At 37.7% G+C, this 16,276-nt stretch overlaps 1 protein-coding gene across 9 annotated transcripts in view; it reads left to right on the top strand.

Annotated features, from left to right (window-relative positions):
* LOC143032344 (ribonuclease P protein subunit p25-like protein) overlaps window positions 1–16,276 on the top strand; it is an 82,203-nt gene that overhangs the window by 1,424 nt on the left and 64,503 nt on the right. For 2 of the 9 annotated variants that reach the window (XM_076196929.1, XM_076196928.1), the window contains one exon: window positions 13,004–13,580. The exons of 4 other annotated variants lie outside the window; for them this stretch is intronic. In XM_076196929.1, the coding sequence (XP_076053044.1) occupies window positions 13,559–13,580 (22 nt within the window). In that variant the 5' untranslated portion in view covers window positions 13,004–13,558. Of the gene's footprint in view, window position 1; window positions 227–13,003; window positions 13,581–13,849; window positions 13,995–16,276 lie in introns of those variants that run through there. 3 more of the 9 variants (XR_012967103.1, XM_076196927.1, XM_076196936.1) reach the window with 2 other exon arrangements.

Genomic DNA, 16,276 nt, shown 5'->3' with positions numbered 1-16,276 from the left:
TTTATCATCTTTCCTATTCTTTTTACCACAACAATGTTCCCCCATGCCCTTGCTGTATTGCCATTGAATATTGATCATCAGCTTCAATAAAATATATAATAACGAACTGGTTAGAGATACGGCAGCTGTATTCTGAATTATTATGGCTAGGAGTATGGTACACTTCAATGGATCCACCCACAATAGTTAGAAATTCTAAATACTTAAAGCTGATGAGCCACTCCAGGTGAGATTAACTTCATTCTAAATTTATTTCATTTGAAGAGTTACAAAATGCAGTTCAAATCTGAGAACAAGAATGTTATTGTAATTTGTATGGTAGGTTAGGTTAATAGCTGATCATTATAATGAATATGGCACAATTTATACAATGTAACAATTGTAGATTTGTTGTTTATGATCTACATTGAGTTTGGAGGTATTGAGACAAACGAAGTTTTGGTTTTTGGTATTTGCTCTTTTCTTCTAGACTGCTACACTCCTGGAACAACCCTGAGGAGGACTCGAGCAGTTGCCAATGGTTATAATTACATGCACATGGTGGCTGTTGCCATAACAGCTATAACAATTTATTCTTTACTATTTACATCTTTCTCTTATTGCCACAGTGCACAATGCATGGACTGAGTATGGACACTGAGTATTTATTTATGGATCAATCATTTACAAAAGGGAACACCTAAATATATATAAATATATATATATATATATATATTATATATATATATATATATATATATATATATATATATATATATATAATATATATATATAATATATATATATATATATATATATTTGACATGCTGATTTTTTATATATATATGTATATATATATATATATATTTGACATATGCTGATTTTTTATATTTATATATGTATATATATTATATATATATATATATATATATAGATATATTTGACATATGCTGATTTTTTATATATATATATGTATATATATATATATTTGACATATGCTGATTTTGCAGTTTGGCAATGTGCAACCAGGTGTCTGGCTGCTCAGCCCAGATGTCCGCCATGAAGTCAGATGTGCTTGATCCCTATGACCACTGTGAGGTCAAAAACAATGGGGGTACCTTGAGAGTTCTCTGAAGATGTTGGACGTTTCATTGTGCACCAAATGCATGCGTGTGTACGTGTGGACACAAGACATCTAAAAGATTGAATATTCCCTTCGATCATTTTGCAACAGATGCTCGGTTTGGCTAACACTCCCTGACCACAGTTAGGTTAATACTGTAGAAAGATAAGAAGTAATACAAAAATTGTTCAGGAATTTTGGCATGAAGTAGTCTTGGAACAATGGTAGTATCGGGAAATACTCATGATTAAAATAATTTAATAAAATTGACTTAATTGTATGAACATGTGGAATTAGATATTATTTCTGTTCACCTAGGCAAAATGTATTCTTATGAAGCTGTCACTCGACTGCAAAGATTGTAACGGGGGAGGGGGATAGGAGGTTGTGATGGAAAGGATTGGTGATGGCCCTCTATTGTAGGGGTAGTATGAACTTGTCTCTACATGGAGGTCATTGGCAACTCTTTTGATATGATCTTTGTGCAATACAGTCTCTGTAAGATCATGCAACCTGAGTGCTTTGACTTTGTTCTCTTACTTGTGTCCATTGGTACGATAGGGTCCAGAGAATTTAGGGGAGAGATTCGAGGTAGGAGTGTGGTTGAGGGTGTAAACAATGTCTCCAAGTTCAAAGGTACAAGCTGTGGCTGATTTTTTATGCAGACAGACCATTTTGTCCTTAGATGAAGTTTGATGTTTGTGATCTACATTCTGGTGGCCAGCGGAGGATATGAAACTCTAACTCTACATTCTGGTAGCAAGCAGTGGCCATGAAACTTCAACACTACCATTCCTCCAAAACAACAACTCTATCATTTCTACGAAACTCCAGTTCTGCATTTTGGTGATAGCAGCTATGGATTAGCAGATTCCATGTGCTAGGATACATCAGAGATCTACACTCCAGTTGAACATAGCCACTTTCCAGCTCTATGCTCTTCGCAGCATTGCCAAGCAACAACTATGAGCCTACACTCCAATGCTCTCGTCCATCATCTACTACAAGGCAACACTCCAATGCTTCTTGTCCGTCATCTGCTACAAGGCAACACTCCTCATCCAGCATCTATTACGAGGCAATGCTCCAACACTCCTTGTCCAGCATCTATTATGAGGCAATACTCCAATGGTCCTCGTGTAGTACCTACTATGAGGCAATCCCTCTTCACTGTGTTGTTGAGCATCCACAACAAGAGATTCTGGGCAGCACCAGCTACAAGACAATTCTTCCCCTCTGCAGCATTATCCAACATTACTCCCATGAGTCAGACATCCTCTGCCATCTCACAATCCCACCACAGACACCAGAATGTAGATTTGTTGTTTGTGATCTACATTGAGTTTGGAGGCATTGAGACAAGTTGTTGCTTCTGGTCTTTACTCTTTACTCTCCATGTAGTCTGCACTACATTCTCGAAACAACCCTGAGGAGGACTCTGCCAGTCGCCAAAGGTTATAATTACATGCACATGGTGGCTGTTGCCATAACAGTTGGCTGTAACAATATATTCTCTACTATTTACATCTTACTCTTATTGCTACAATGTACAATGCATGGACTGAGTAAGGACACTCAGGATTTATGTATGGATCTGCCAGTTGCCAAAGGTTATAATTACATGCACATGGTGGCTGTTGCCATAACAGTTGGCTGTAACAATATATTCTCTACTATTTACATCTTACTCTTATTGCTACAATTTACAATGCATGGACTGAGTAAGGACACTCAGGATTTATGTATGGATCAGTTATTTACAAAAGGGAACACATAAATATATATAATTGACATGCCAATTTTGCAGTTTGGCAATGTGCAGTCAGGTGTCCAGTCACTCAGCCCAGATGTGCTTGGCCCTATGACCACTGTAAGGTCAAACACAATAGGGGGTCCTTTAGGAGTTCTCTGAAGACGTCACACATTCCGTTCTGCACTAAATGTGTGTATGCACACATGTGCACACTAGACATCTAAAGGATTGAATATTCCCTTCAGTCATCTTGCAACATTATGCCATATTCACTATTATGTTTAGCTATGAATATGGCAGTGACATCAGTGGTGACATTGCATTTGCGCATCCTCAGAACACTGCCTTACTCCCAGCCTTAAAAATTTGAAGTATGGCTGCCATACCTGTATCCTGCACAATATATTAAACACATATTATTCTAGAATTTTAACAAGTTTATTCATCCTTCCCTAAACCATATAATGGTAAATTTTTAGAAGTGCACACTTATGTGATGTAGCAATAAAAAATTGAATATAATTTTGTAAATTATAATACACCAACATAATATATGTTTTTCTTGGCAGAAATCAGTAACAAAAATTTGCTAAAAGCAGTAAAGAAACAAACTTAGCCACCTCATCTTTTCAAGCCTACCTACCTAACCTACTTGCCTGAACTCCTCTTGGGGATCGGTGCCACCTGCGTAGAGCCGGTGGCCAGGGCTGGTTGCCGCCGTTTGGCCCCCAATCAGTACTCCCCTTCCTTTGTCCCCAATCTCTCCTTTCCCCCCCTCTAACCCAGATCCTATACCTTCCCCATTAACACCCCCAACCTCAACCCCAAACGGCAACATACTGTTAAAAGTTATGGGTATTATATAAACGCTTAGAAAAGTACTTAACTCTTTATTGTTCTTCAAAGGCACAATTGTCTCCCTTTCTTGGCGTAATGTCTCCCTTAGTGCGGGAAATCTCTCAGGCCTAGCAACTGAACTTTCTTATACATGCAAATTAAGTACAGATTATACAATAAATCAAATGACAAAATTCTCACTATACATTGCATTATACATTCAATCAAAAACAATACAAGATGCACAATAACAAATATTTATATTTCAACACTCCTCAGATTGTATTGTTTTTGTAAATTCTATTCATTCACTTTTTGTTCAGTCATTCCCATACCTTTTCTAAATTTTTAAACTTATCCACAGGGAGTGCCTTGGTTAATATATCAGCCAACATATTATCACTTGGACATTATTTCACACCAATGGTTTTGTTATTGATCAACTCTCTCACAAAATGAAACTTTATATCAATATGTTTAGTACGAGAATGATCTTTCTGATTCTTCGCAAGGACTATAGCAGACTGATTATCCTCAAAGATAGTTATAGGACTTTGACAATTGTGTTTCAAGTCCGTTAGCAAAGATTTAAGCCAAACAGCTTCCTGTCCTGCACCAGATAGTGCTACATATTCCGCCTCAGCAGTTGAGAGGGCAACGCACGATTGCTTGTTTGAGCGCCAAGAAATCAGTCCACTAGTCCCGAGCCTAAAACAATAATCTGATGTGGATTTACGGTCAGATCTATCACCAGCCCAGTCAGCATCAGCAAAACCTACACATTCATTTACATCATCATTAGTATAGAGTAGTCCAACTGTAATGGTTCCTTTGAGGTATCTGAAGATCCTCGTAACTGCTGACCAATGCTGTTGATAAGGTTTATTACAGTACTTTGCAACATTACATACTGCATATGAAATGTCTGGTCTGGTTTTTGTGGACAAATATAACAAACTGCCAACTGCAGATTGATACTTAGTAGTATCAAAAAGATCTGATTCATTATAGTCTTTTAAAAGAACATTGTTTACATCACATGGAGTAGATACAGGCTTACAGTCACCAAAGCCAAACTTGTTAAGAACACTTTTAACAAATCCAGATTGACTGATGAATATTTTACCATTATTTTGTGCAATTTTTACACCTAAAAAGTACTTTAGTTTTCCTAAGTCCTTCATCAAGTAACGCTCACTCAACAAATTCTTAATCTCAGCAATAATATCAAAGGACTTAGAAGCTAAAATGACATCATCAACATATATGGCAATTATACATAAATCATTATCATACATGCGAGTGTAAACACATGAATCACTAGGACTTTGTTCAAAATGCAAGTCTCTAATAAATGTATCTAAGTTATCATTCCAACATTTAGGACCTTGTTTGAGGCCATAGATGGCCTTGTTTAGTTTGCATACTAACTCTTCTTTTCCAGGTTCATGAAAAGATTCGGGTTGAGTTAAGTTAATCTCTTCACGCAGTTCTCCATTGAGAAATGCAGAAGATACATCCATCTGATGGATCTTTAATCCTTCGCGAGCAGCTAATGATAAGATGGTACGTATTGACTCAAACCTAACCACGGGACTGAAGGTCTCATCATAGTCAATACCATGTCTTTGTGAAAAACCTTGAGCAACTAAGCGAGCTTTGTAAGAGGAAACTGAGCCATCAGATCCAATTTTCCTTTTAAAAACCCACTTCGATTTGACGGGAGTTCGTCCTTCCGGCAACTCTGTCAAATCCCAAACATCATTAGAAGAAAGAGCTGTTATTTCACTCTGCATAGCTGCCTTCCAAAGAGATTTTTCAGGTCCATTCAAAGCATCCTCAACACTTTGTGGTTCACCAAGTTATGGTGCATCACAAATATTAACCCATTCACCAAGACGTTCTGGTGGACGTCTATCTCTATTGGACCGCCTAACATGCATTTCAGGAGCTTCATTTCCATTTTTCTCATCTTTATCTACAGGAATGGAAATATCAACTTTTTCAACTGAAACAGAATCCACATTAGCACACTCCTTCTCAAGAAAATACATTTGAGATTCATTGAAAATTACATCCCTGCTGTAAATTATTTTCTTACTAGTTACATCATACAATCTGTAACCTTTAGTAGTAGATCCATATCCTAACATAACACAACGCTTAGATTTAGAATCTAATTTAGATCTTTCATCTTTAGGTACATGAACATATGATACACATCCAAAAATTCTTAAATGTTCAATAGTTTCATGACGTATTCCCTCCTTCTTAAGATAATTTTGGAACTCATTGGAGGTATACTCTCCCCCGTTATCTGATCTCACAATTTTGATTTTAGCATCATATTGTTTCTCAACCAATGTCTTCAACTCTACAAATTTGTTGAAAACATCACTCTTATTTGTCAAAATGCACACCCATGTATACTTAGAGGCATCATCTATGAAGGTCAGAAAGTAATTACCATTACCCAAAGAACTAGGGTTAAGCTTCCCACATACATCAGTATGTATTAATTCAAACAATTTCTATTTCCGTCCTTCAGTGATGATCGAAATGGTTGTCTATGATTCTTACCATTAACACAGCTTTCACAAAAAATAGAGTCACTTCTAAGAGAACTGTTGACACCATTTATCAAATCTTTCCTAACTAATTTACAAAGATCATCAATGCCAAGGTGGCCTAACCTGCGATGCCATAACATCTCTTTTGACTGTGCAACAAGTGCAGAATTGGAGACAGAGTCAAGTGTCGTTGCAGCTGCAATATCACTTACACATTCTAGAAAATACAAATTCCCTACTAAATTTGCAACAGCCAACAACTCATTTTCTTGGTTGAAAATTTCACATTTACCTCCATGGAAATTTACATTTATATGATTTTTGACCATTTTAGGTACTGACATCAAATTATAAGTTAAATCAGGAATGAAAACATCTTTAACAGTGCAATTAGTTATTTCATCATTAGGTAGTTTCAATTTAATGCAAACATCACCTACTCCATAAGCTTTCAATGCTCTACCATCTCCTACTTCAACAAACAAGGGCATTTCTAGTGTCTCATAACTTGAAAAAAGTTCCTTTTTATGGGACATATGTTGCGTAGCACCTGAATCAATTACCCAACTGCCTGCTTTGACTACAGTATTTATAGAAAGCACTAGCAACCAATGCTATTTCTTTTTCATCCTTTTTATTTCCCACTGCACAATTCACTTTTTCATTTTTACACTTCTTCAAATAAACCCAACAATTTTTCCTGACGTGCCCCATCTTTTTGCACTCAAAACACTGTATCTTTCTATATGACTTTGTTTTATTAACAACAAGTGCACTGTTATTGTTTGTTGACTTCATAAGACTACACTTACTTTCCTGGTGTAGGAGACGTTCCGTCACAGTTTCCCACTTTGGAACACATTCCGAAGCCTCTAGTGCTGTTACAAGCACTGAATAACTGTCAGGCAATGACGATAATTATAAAATTACCTTGTCTTCCTCGTTAACGGCGTCGCCAACCACTGCGAGTTCATCAAATAGTTCTATGAACTTCTTCAAATGTTCCTGCATACTGTCTTCCTGGCGTAACTTCATGTTATACAACAGTTTCTTGAGCCGTAGTTTATTTGACCAGGTTTTCTTTTGAAAAGTGTCCTCCAGTAGTTTCCACACAGCACCTGGATCAGTTGGATCCCCAACCAAATAAAGAAGGTTTTGGTCAATAGCCAATACAATAAAAGCCAACGCCCTGGCCTTTTTCTTATTGTATTTTTCCAGTTCCCCTTCCTCTGTCGGTACTGTTTCTGAGCCATTTACTATACCGAACATATCCTCTTTAATCAAGTGCATCTTCATCTGCAACTTCCACGTAGGATAGTTCTTATCATTCAACAGTGTGAGGTTGATTGTGTCACACAAATGAAATGCAACGTAATAAACACTTACGTTCACTCTTGTTCACGTGCCTACACCGCCATGCTCGATTCAATCACTATTCGCTGTGACGCAGTGTAATTTCTAAGCACACAAAATAACGTGTCCTGGGCCCATAACCTATGTTAAAAGTTATGGGTATTATATAAACGCTTAGAAAAGTACTTAACTGTTTATTGTTCTTCAAAGGCACAATGCACATGACACCACCCAGTACTTCTAAGCTACCAGAAGAGGCTGGATGACCGCATTGTGAACAGCTGCCCAGGATGTAACACTTCACCCCATACCATACAACACATAATGGAAGACTGCATTATACACAATCATGCATGCAAACAACACAACATACACTCTATAAAGGATTTGTGGGAAAACCCAGTTTCGGCTGTGGCATTCATTGGGGAGACGGGACTGCTCTGACAGACAGTCTAGGGAACGACAACAACAACAACAACTTGCCTGAACTAACCTAATCTACATATAGAAATGCTCTACCTGTAATTCTAGAGGTCATCAGGGTTGTCATCTTCTTCAACCCCCAATCCTATCAAAATCAAGATGGCATCTAAAGGAGTCAATGCAATTTTGTTCATGTATATCTTTTAATAGCATTTTCTGTTATTGATTCCTGCTAAAAAAAAAAGTATATTACATTGATATGATTTACAAAATATTTAATTTTCTAATGTTATATTGCATAGGTGTGCGCTTCTAAAAAAAAATACCATATTAATATTTGGTAGTTAGCAATTTTAAACATCAGTATTTACGTATTTTGTTTGGTAATGACAGGTGATTTTATTCTGCTTAGAAAAGCATATGCACAGCCCAATCTATACCAAGTGGCAGTTCTTTCAATCATGGCTGTCATCAGACTATTTAATACTGTACATACATATACCAAAGGCTTTTTTCCCCCTTACAAGGGAGGTAGCCAAAAAGAAAAAGGCACAAAAACCACTCCCACCCATTCCACCCTCCTACATACTCCACTCCTCTCCACCCTCTTCCCTCCCTCACATCTTGGCACCTCCTGGATGACAGGTCATCCCTGCATCCCGTCCACCACCCTGGGTCAGATGCAGTGTTGCAGGACATGGCACATCCACAACAAGGCCACTTCATTAATTCGGTGACCCCCCCCCCCCCGGCGTCAATTTATTTCTTATACATACTCCCTCACCCCCCATCCCCCACCCCTTTATGCATCACAGCATCATCCATACACAACCCTTCTCCATTCACCCCTATCTTCTGTCCTCTCCTGTCCTTCCTCAACAGACATTCTTCCCTTTCATAATGCCCCTTTTACCCCATCTATCCATCTCATCCTAGGATGGCCCCTCATATTCACTCCTTCCACCTCTGCATTCCACACCTCTTTTACTAATCTTTCTTCACTCATTCTTTCCATGTGTCCAAACCATCCTAATACTCTTTCATCAACCCTATCTCCCAACTCCCTTTCCACCCATGTTCTCACCATCTCATTTCTCACTCTAGCCTAGTAACCCCTATCATACTTCCCAGACATTTAATCTCAAGCACATTCAAACTCTTTCTCTCTTCCTCTCTTGTGTTCCATGTTTCTGCCCCGTACAGTGCTGTTGGCACAATCACTCCTTCATATAACCTCCTCTTAGTATCCATTCCCAAATGTCTATTTCTCATTACACTTTTTAACAACTTCCATACGGTGACGCCTACGTAGGCGGCATGAGGAGCAAGTGGGTACTCGATGATGCCGACATCGGCATCTTGATTAGATTTACAAAGGATTACAAAGGCGGAGCATGCCGACAGGAGACCTTTTGATCCATATCTAGGTCGGATGCGAATAAAAAATCATATTAATAATAGAATAATAAATAAAAACTATAATAATGTAAATAAATAAAATAAATTAATAAATGCATAGGTATAGTTAAATAATAAACAAACAGGTAAATAGTAAATAATAATAAATTGACATATAACTAATAATAAATGAAAATCACAGACAAATGATAATAAAACAAAAACAAATAATATAAGATAGATTATATTCATTACAGCATCTTACTTAGGTATTCTAAATGATTCTTAAAGCTTCGAACTGAACTACATTGCACTACCTGTGCAGGAAGTTTATTCCATTCATTAACTACACGGTTGGCAAAGTTGTTTCTACCTACTTCCAAATTGAATCTATTTCCGGACAGTTTGAGACCATTGTTTCTTGTCTGATTCTCATTCAATGTGAAAATTTTGTCACTTTTGATGTTGTCAATTCCCTTTAAAATCTTAAAGACCTGTATCAAGTGACCTCTGAGTCTACGCTTTTTTAGGGAAAACAGATTCATGTGTTTTAGTCGATTTTCGTATGATTTATTTTTGATATTTGGAATCAGTTTTGTGGCTCTCCGTTGTACTTTTTCCAGTCTGTCAATGTCTTTAATGAGATTCGGTGACCATATGGAAACAGCATATTCCAAATGTGGACGAACTAACGATTTATATAGCTTGTTCATGAGAGATGGACTTTTGAAATCAAAAGATCGCGCAATCAGTCCCAGAATCTTATTTGCTTTCTCAGAGGCTGACACTGCTTGGATGATTTGAGGTCGTTACTGATAATTACGCCGAGATCTTTTTCACTATCCACTTTTGTTAACGAATTTCGAAATAACTTGTAATGGTACTTACTGTTATTTTTACCTATGTGCATTACCTTGCATTTACTTGTGTTAAATTTCATTAGCCACTTTTCAGACCATTGCTGTAATTTATCTAAATCTTCTTGAATATCTAATTGGTTTGAGTGATCATTTGCCACTCCGCACAGTTTTGTATCATCAGCAAATTTGGAAACAGTAGATTTTAGTCCATGGTCTATATCATTTATATATACTGTACTATGAATAGAAGTGGCCCAAGAATGGAACCCTGAGGAACTCCACTTATAACATTTTTCCATCTAGAAGTTTTTCCATTTAAAACAACTCTCTGTTTTCGACCATTCAACCAATTACTAGTCCAACTTAATAGGCTACCACTTATTCCGTGTAAAGCTAATTTAGTAAGTAGTCTTTCGTGTGGGACGGTATCAAAAGCTTTTGCAAAGTCTAGATATATTAAATCTATATTGTTTCTTTTGTCATAATTCGAGATAATTGTGCTGTAGAATTCGAGTAAGTTAGTCACGCAAGAACGTTTCCGTCTGAAACCATACTGGCTATCATCAAACGGTTACTTTCTAAATGATGTTCGATAACATCTCTGATGATAGTTTCCATTATTTTTCCTACGATTGAAGTCAAACTTATAGGCCTGTAGTTATTTGGTTTGTTTTGTCACCTTTTTTGAATATGGGAGTAATGTTAGCTAGCTTCCATTCTCTTGGGACATCTCTGGATATGATGGATTTCTTGAAAATAATTTCTAATGGAACAACAATCTCATTTTTCATTTCCTTTAAGATTCTTGGATGCCAATCATCAGGCCCTTGTGTTTTATTAACTTTGAGTTTGTCTATACACCTTTTAATTTTTTCTTTTGTTATATTTACCGTAGTAAGTTTACCCTAGACTTTTCACAGGTTTCAGTTTGGAATTCACTTTGAGGTGTTTCGTTTACGAATACCGAGCTAAAATAATTGTTTAAGATATTACACATTCCTTCATTTGAATATTCAAGTTGACCGTCAGCAGATAATAGTGGACCAATGTGATTCCTAACAACCTTTTTATCTCTAATGTAACTATAGAATTCTTTGGGATTCTCTTTGGATTTATCAGCGATGTTCATTTCGTATTGTCATTTTCTTTTTCTTATTATCTTTTTTAAATCTCTCTGTATTGATACATAACTTTCACATTAGATGCACCCGAGCACTTATATTTCTTATAAGCCTGTCTCTTTTTAGCAATACTTTTTTCAGTTTCTTTGTCGAGCCAGTTTGGGCGAGCCTGATTTGGGGGACGTCTGTCCTTAAAAGGAATGTAAGTTTGAATCATCTTAGTGAGCGTATTTTGAAATATTTCCCACGTCTGATCTACAGGTCTTTTGTTTAATTTTGCCTCCTAATCTGTAAGCTGAAGCTCCTGACGTAGTCCTATGAACTGGGCTTTACTGAAATTGGGTATTTTAGAAACACAAGTATCTATTCTAAAATTGTTTAGGAGTTTGAATCTAAGTAAGTTGTGATCGCTATTTGCAACAGATTCACCGACTTCTACATCAGTTACCATGCTTTCGCAGCTAGTGATAAAAAGATCGAGTAAGTTTCCATATCTTGTGGGCTCTTTTACATGCTGAATTAAGTAATTGTCACCAAGGAAATCAATCAAGCAACTACCTATATAGCCATGTTCAAGAGTCATCCAATCAATGTCAGTAAAATTGAAATCACCCATTATCAATAAATCCCGGTTGCAGAAACTAGACAGTTCTTGAAATAACAGTTTGTTGTCTGCTAATGATAATGTCTTTGGCCTATATATTACACCTACATTTATTTTTTGTCCATTTGTTTGGGTTAACTCAACCCACAAACTATTGTAGTTGTACCTACATAAACTCCATTCTCTCTAAACTGGTTTCATCATATTTTCTATGGTTATCAAAATACATGGGTGAAAGAGAATGAACAATTGAGCACTGACTTTATTCTTTATAATGCGATTATTATGACGCAACATCGCACGTCGGGCAGCTAATGCTGCCAGACGTGTGATGTGCCCCGGAGTGAAGAGATTAATCCATCAAGGCATTTACTTGCTTCTCTCAGTCTACATTCTACCTCCACCTCCACTCCCTTTCCTGCCACATTCACACCCAAGTATCTAAAAATATCCACTTCCACCAGTCTCCCTTAATGCTCACTTCCAGTCTGCTGCCACTCTTCCCTTGTACATCTCATTACCTTACATTTGCCCACATTTATCTTCAACTTCCTTCTTTCACACACCTTCTCAAACTCTGTCACTAACTTCCTCAATCCCTCTGATCCTGCTACAAGCGCAGTGTCGTCAGTAAACAACAACTGGCTTATTTCCCACTTTTCTCCATTTTCTTTAACCGTCTCCAACCCCTGACCCACTACCCTTGCATTCACCTCTCGCACCACCCCATCCATATACAGTATGCCCTCGTTAACCTGGACCCTGATAACTTGGATATTGGATAAGGTGGACCGTGACCGAGAATACAAATGTTTGCCCTCAAAGGCTTACAAGCGGCCATCTTTTTTACGCTGATATTTTATTTTTTACTCAATAGATGGCGTGTGATCATTCTAAATTTTGGCGGTATTCCAAAGCTTGCTGTGGCTATATCAAGTTGTTGAAGTGCTCATCTCTATTTTTCTTCAATATTTTCTTGCAGAATGCCTGGAAGAGGTGCAGCCAATGCTCAAAAGCTTGTGACTCTATCAGTGACCAAGAAACTTGAACTTATTCATAAATTAGAAGCTGGAGCTACTGTGAAAAGTGTTTGTGAAGAGTATGGGGTGAAGAAACAAACTGTGTCAGACATTCGGAAAGCTAAAGATAAACTCCTAGCCTTTTCTTTAAAGTACAATGTGACTGAAGGCCATGAAAATTCTTCTCTTGGAAATAGAGAAAGGATGTGAGTTTCTAAGGATGGAAATTTGGAAAATGATGAATGAAATTATTTGGATGTTCAAATTCCCAAGCTTTCAGTGGTTCGAGGAGCCCTTGACACTATCATAACATACATTGATTTAACTGCAGACGAGGAAAGCAGCCAGTATTACCCGCATTCATGATCTTTGAGGGATATGATCATTCGGAGGCAACACTGACAAGGAAAGCAATTAAAGATTAATTCTTTTTTCAAGCCAGTTGTTACAACTACAGTCAGACTCTCCTCAAGCATCAACCAGCTTTCAGTCTCCTGACTCTCTTCAACCATCTACAAATGGACGTCACTCTTCTGATGAGTAATTGTTTTGTATAAAAACTGTTTTTGAATAGTTCTTTAATTCTTTTTAATTGTTCTTAATTATTCTTTAATGTATGGCACATAGCAAAAAAAATGTACTAATTTGCAGTGTTTATTTTTAATTTCACTATTTACAAATGTATTTCTTCGTTTGTTCTTTAATGCATTAATAAATACAGTAAATGTAAGAATTTAATGCTTAAATAAATAATTATTTGTATAAGTAAAATCTCAATGAAGTGATAACCATTCGTTTCATTTACGTCTTTTGTTTATTTGTTTATGCTACGCGATCAGCTGTATGGTTGCTCTACCTTACAAATTGACGATAGCCTTCGTCATGTTTTGGTTTTCATAAAAAACAAAACAAATAAATCTGATTTACAGTGTACAGTGTTTGCATGTTATGAAGGTAAGGTAAAACAAAATAGCCTAGGTAATAACAACCGATATCTGTACAGGTAATTCTATTTGAGTCTCATTTATTTACTAGGCCAGGCTAGCCTAGGGGCTATAGGCCATCTGTTAAGTCGAACAATCGGCATAGTCGGATGCCCTCCCCCCCCCCATGTAGTCTGACTTGACAAGGGTCTACTGTATAGATTGAACAGCCAGGGCGACATAACACATCCCTGATGAAGTCCCACCTTTACCTCAAACCATTCACTCTCTCCATTACCAATTCTAACAAGCTCTACTACTATCATAAAAACTTTTGACTGCTCTTAACAGCTTTCCTCCTGTCCCATATATCTGCAATACCTCCCACAGTGTCTTCCTGTCTATCCTGTCGTAAGCCTTTTCCAAATCCATAAAAGCCCAAAAAACATCCTTACCTTTTCCCATAGCTTTCTCACATATCTGTCTTACCACAAAAACCTGATCTACACAACCCTTTCCTGTCCTAAATCCACACTGTTCCCCACCAATTATTCCCTCTGTTCCTCTCCTAATCCTCTCAATCAAGACTCCCATAAGCCTTCCCAACTACACTCAACAAGCTGAACCCTCTGAAACTACTACACTCACACTTGTCCCCCTTTCCCTTGTAAAGCGGAATTATATAGGCATTCCTCCAGTCTTCTGGCACTCTACCCTCTCTTAAACAAACATTAAATAACCTCACTAGCCAGTTCACCAGTTGTTAAGATGATGAGAGCAGGTAAGGCACCTGGTCTGGATGGATGCCATGAAGAATATCTAAAAAAAGAGATACAGTGATGGTGGACTGGCTGGTGAGGTTATTTAATGTTTACTGGAGAGAGGGTAGAGTGCCAGAGGACTGGAGGAGTGCCTGTATAGTTCCACTCTACAAGGGAAAAGGGGACAAGTGTGAGTGTAGTAGTTTCAGAGGGATTAGCTTGTTAAGTGTAGTTGGGAAGGCTTATGGGAGGATCTTGATTGAGAGGAATAGAGGGAGTAATTGGTGAGGAAAAGTGTGGACTTAGGACAGGTAGAGGTTGCATAGATCAGATTTTTGTGGTAAGACAGATATGTGAGAAAGCTATAGGAAAAGGTAAGGATTTTTTTTTTTTTTTTTTTTTTTTTTTTTTTTTTTTTTTTTTTTTTTTTTTTTTTTTTTTTTTTTTTTTTTTTTTTTAAATCTAGAAAAGGCTTATGACAGGGTAGACAGGAATTCACTATGGGAGGTATTGCAGATATATGGGATAGGAGGAAAGCTTCTAGGAGCTGTCAAGAGTTTTTACGGGAGTAGTAGAGCATGTGTCAGGATTAGAAATGGAGAGAGTGTTTCAAGGTAAAGGTGGGACTTCATCAGGGATGTGTTATGTCGCCCTGGCTGTTCAACTTATTGGATGGGGTGGTGTGAGAGGTAAATGCAAGGGTGATGGGTCAGGGATTGGAGATGTTTAAAGAAAATGGAGAAAAGTGGGAGGTGAGCCAGCTGTTTGCGGATGACACTGCACTTGTAGCAGAATCAGAGGAGGGATTTAGGAAGTTGGTGACAGAGTTTGGGAGAGTGTGAAAGAAGAAAGTTGAAGATAAATGTGTGTAAAAGTAAGGTGATGAGATGTACAAGGGGTGAAAGTGGCAGCAGACAGGAAGTGACCATTAAGGGAGAGAGAGACTGTAGGAAGTGGATAGTTTTAGATACTTGGGTGCGAATGTAGCAGGAAAGGGAGGAGTGGAGGTGGAGGTAGAATATAGATTGAGAGAAACGAACAAATGCCTTGGTGGATTAAAAAGTGTAATGAGGAATAGACATTTGGGAATGGAGGCTAAGAGGAGATTGTATGAAGGAGTGATTGTGCTGACAGCACTGTATGGGAGCACAAACATGGAGCATAAGAGAAGAAGAAAGAAGAAGGAGTTTGAATGTGTTTGAGATGAGGTGTCTGAGAAGTATGATGGGGGTTACTAGGCTAGATAGAGTGAGAAATGAAGAGGTGAGGAGGAGAACAGGGGTGGCAAGAGAGTTGGGAGATAGGGTGGATGAAAGAGTATTGGGATGGTTTGGATACATGGAAAGAATGAGTGAAGAAAGACTAGTAAAAGAGGTGTGGAGGGAGTGAACATGAGGGGGCGACCTAGGATGAGATGGATAGATGGGGTTAAAGGGGCTTTGGGGAGGAGGGGAATGTCTGTTGAGGAAGGACAGGAGAGGACAGAAGATGGGTGAATGGAGAATGGTTGTATATGGAAAATGTTGTGATGCATGAGGTGGAATGGGTGGGG

Source organism: Oratosquilla oratoria, chromosome 13, assembly GCF_046742065.1.
Source record: "Oratosquilla oratoria isolate Oo_2021 chromosome 13, ASM4674206v1, whole genome shotgun sequence".
NCBI lineage: Eukaryota > Metazoa > Arthropoda > Malacostraca > Stomatopoda > Squillidae > Oratosquilla > Oratosquilla oratoria.
The sequence above is the reverse complement of the archived record's forward strand: the minus strand, read 5'-3'. Positions and strand labels throughout refer to the sequence as shown.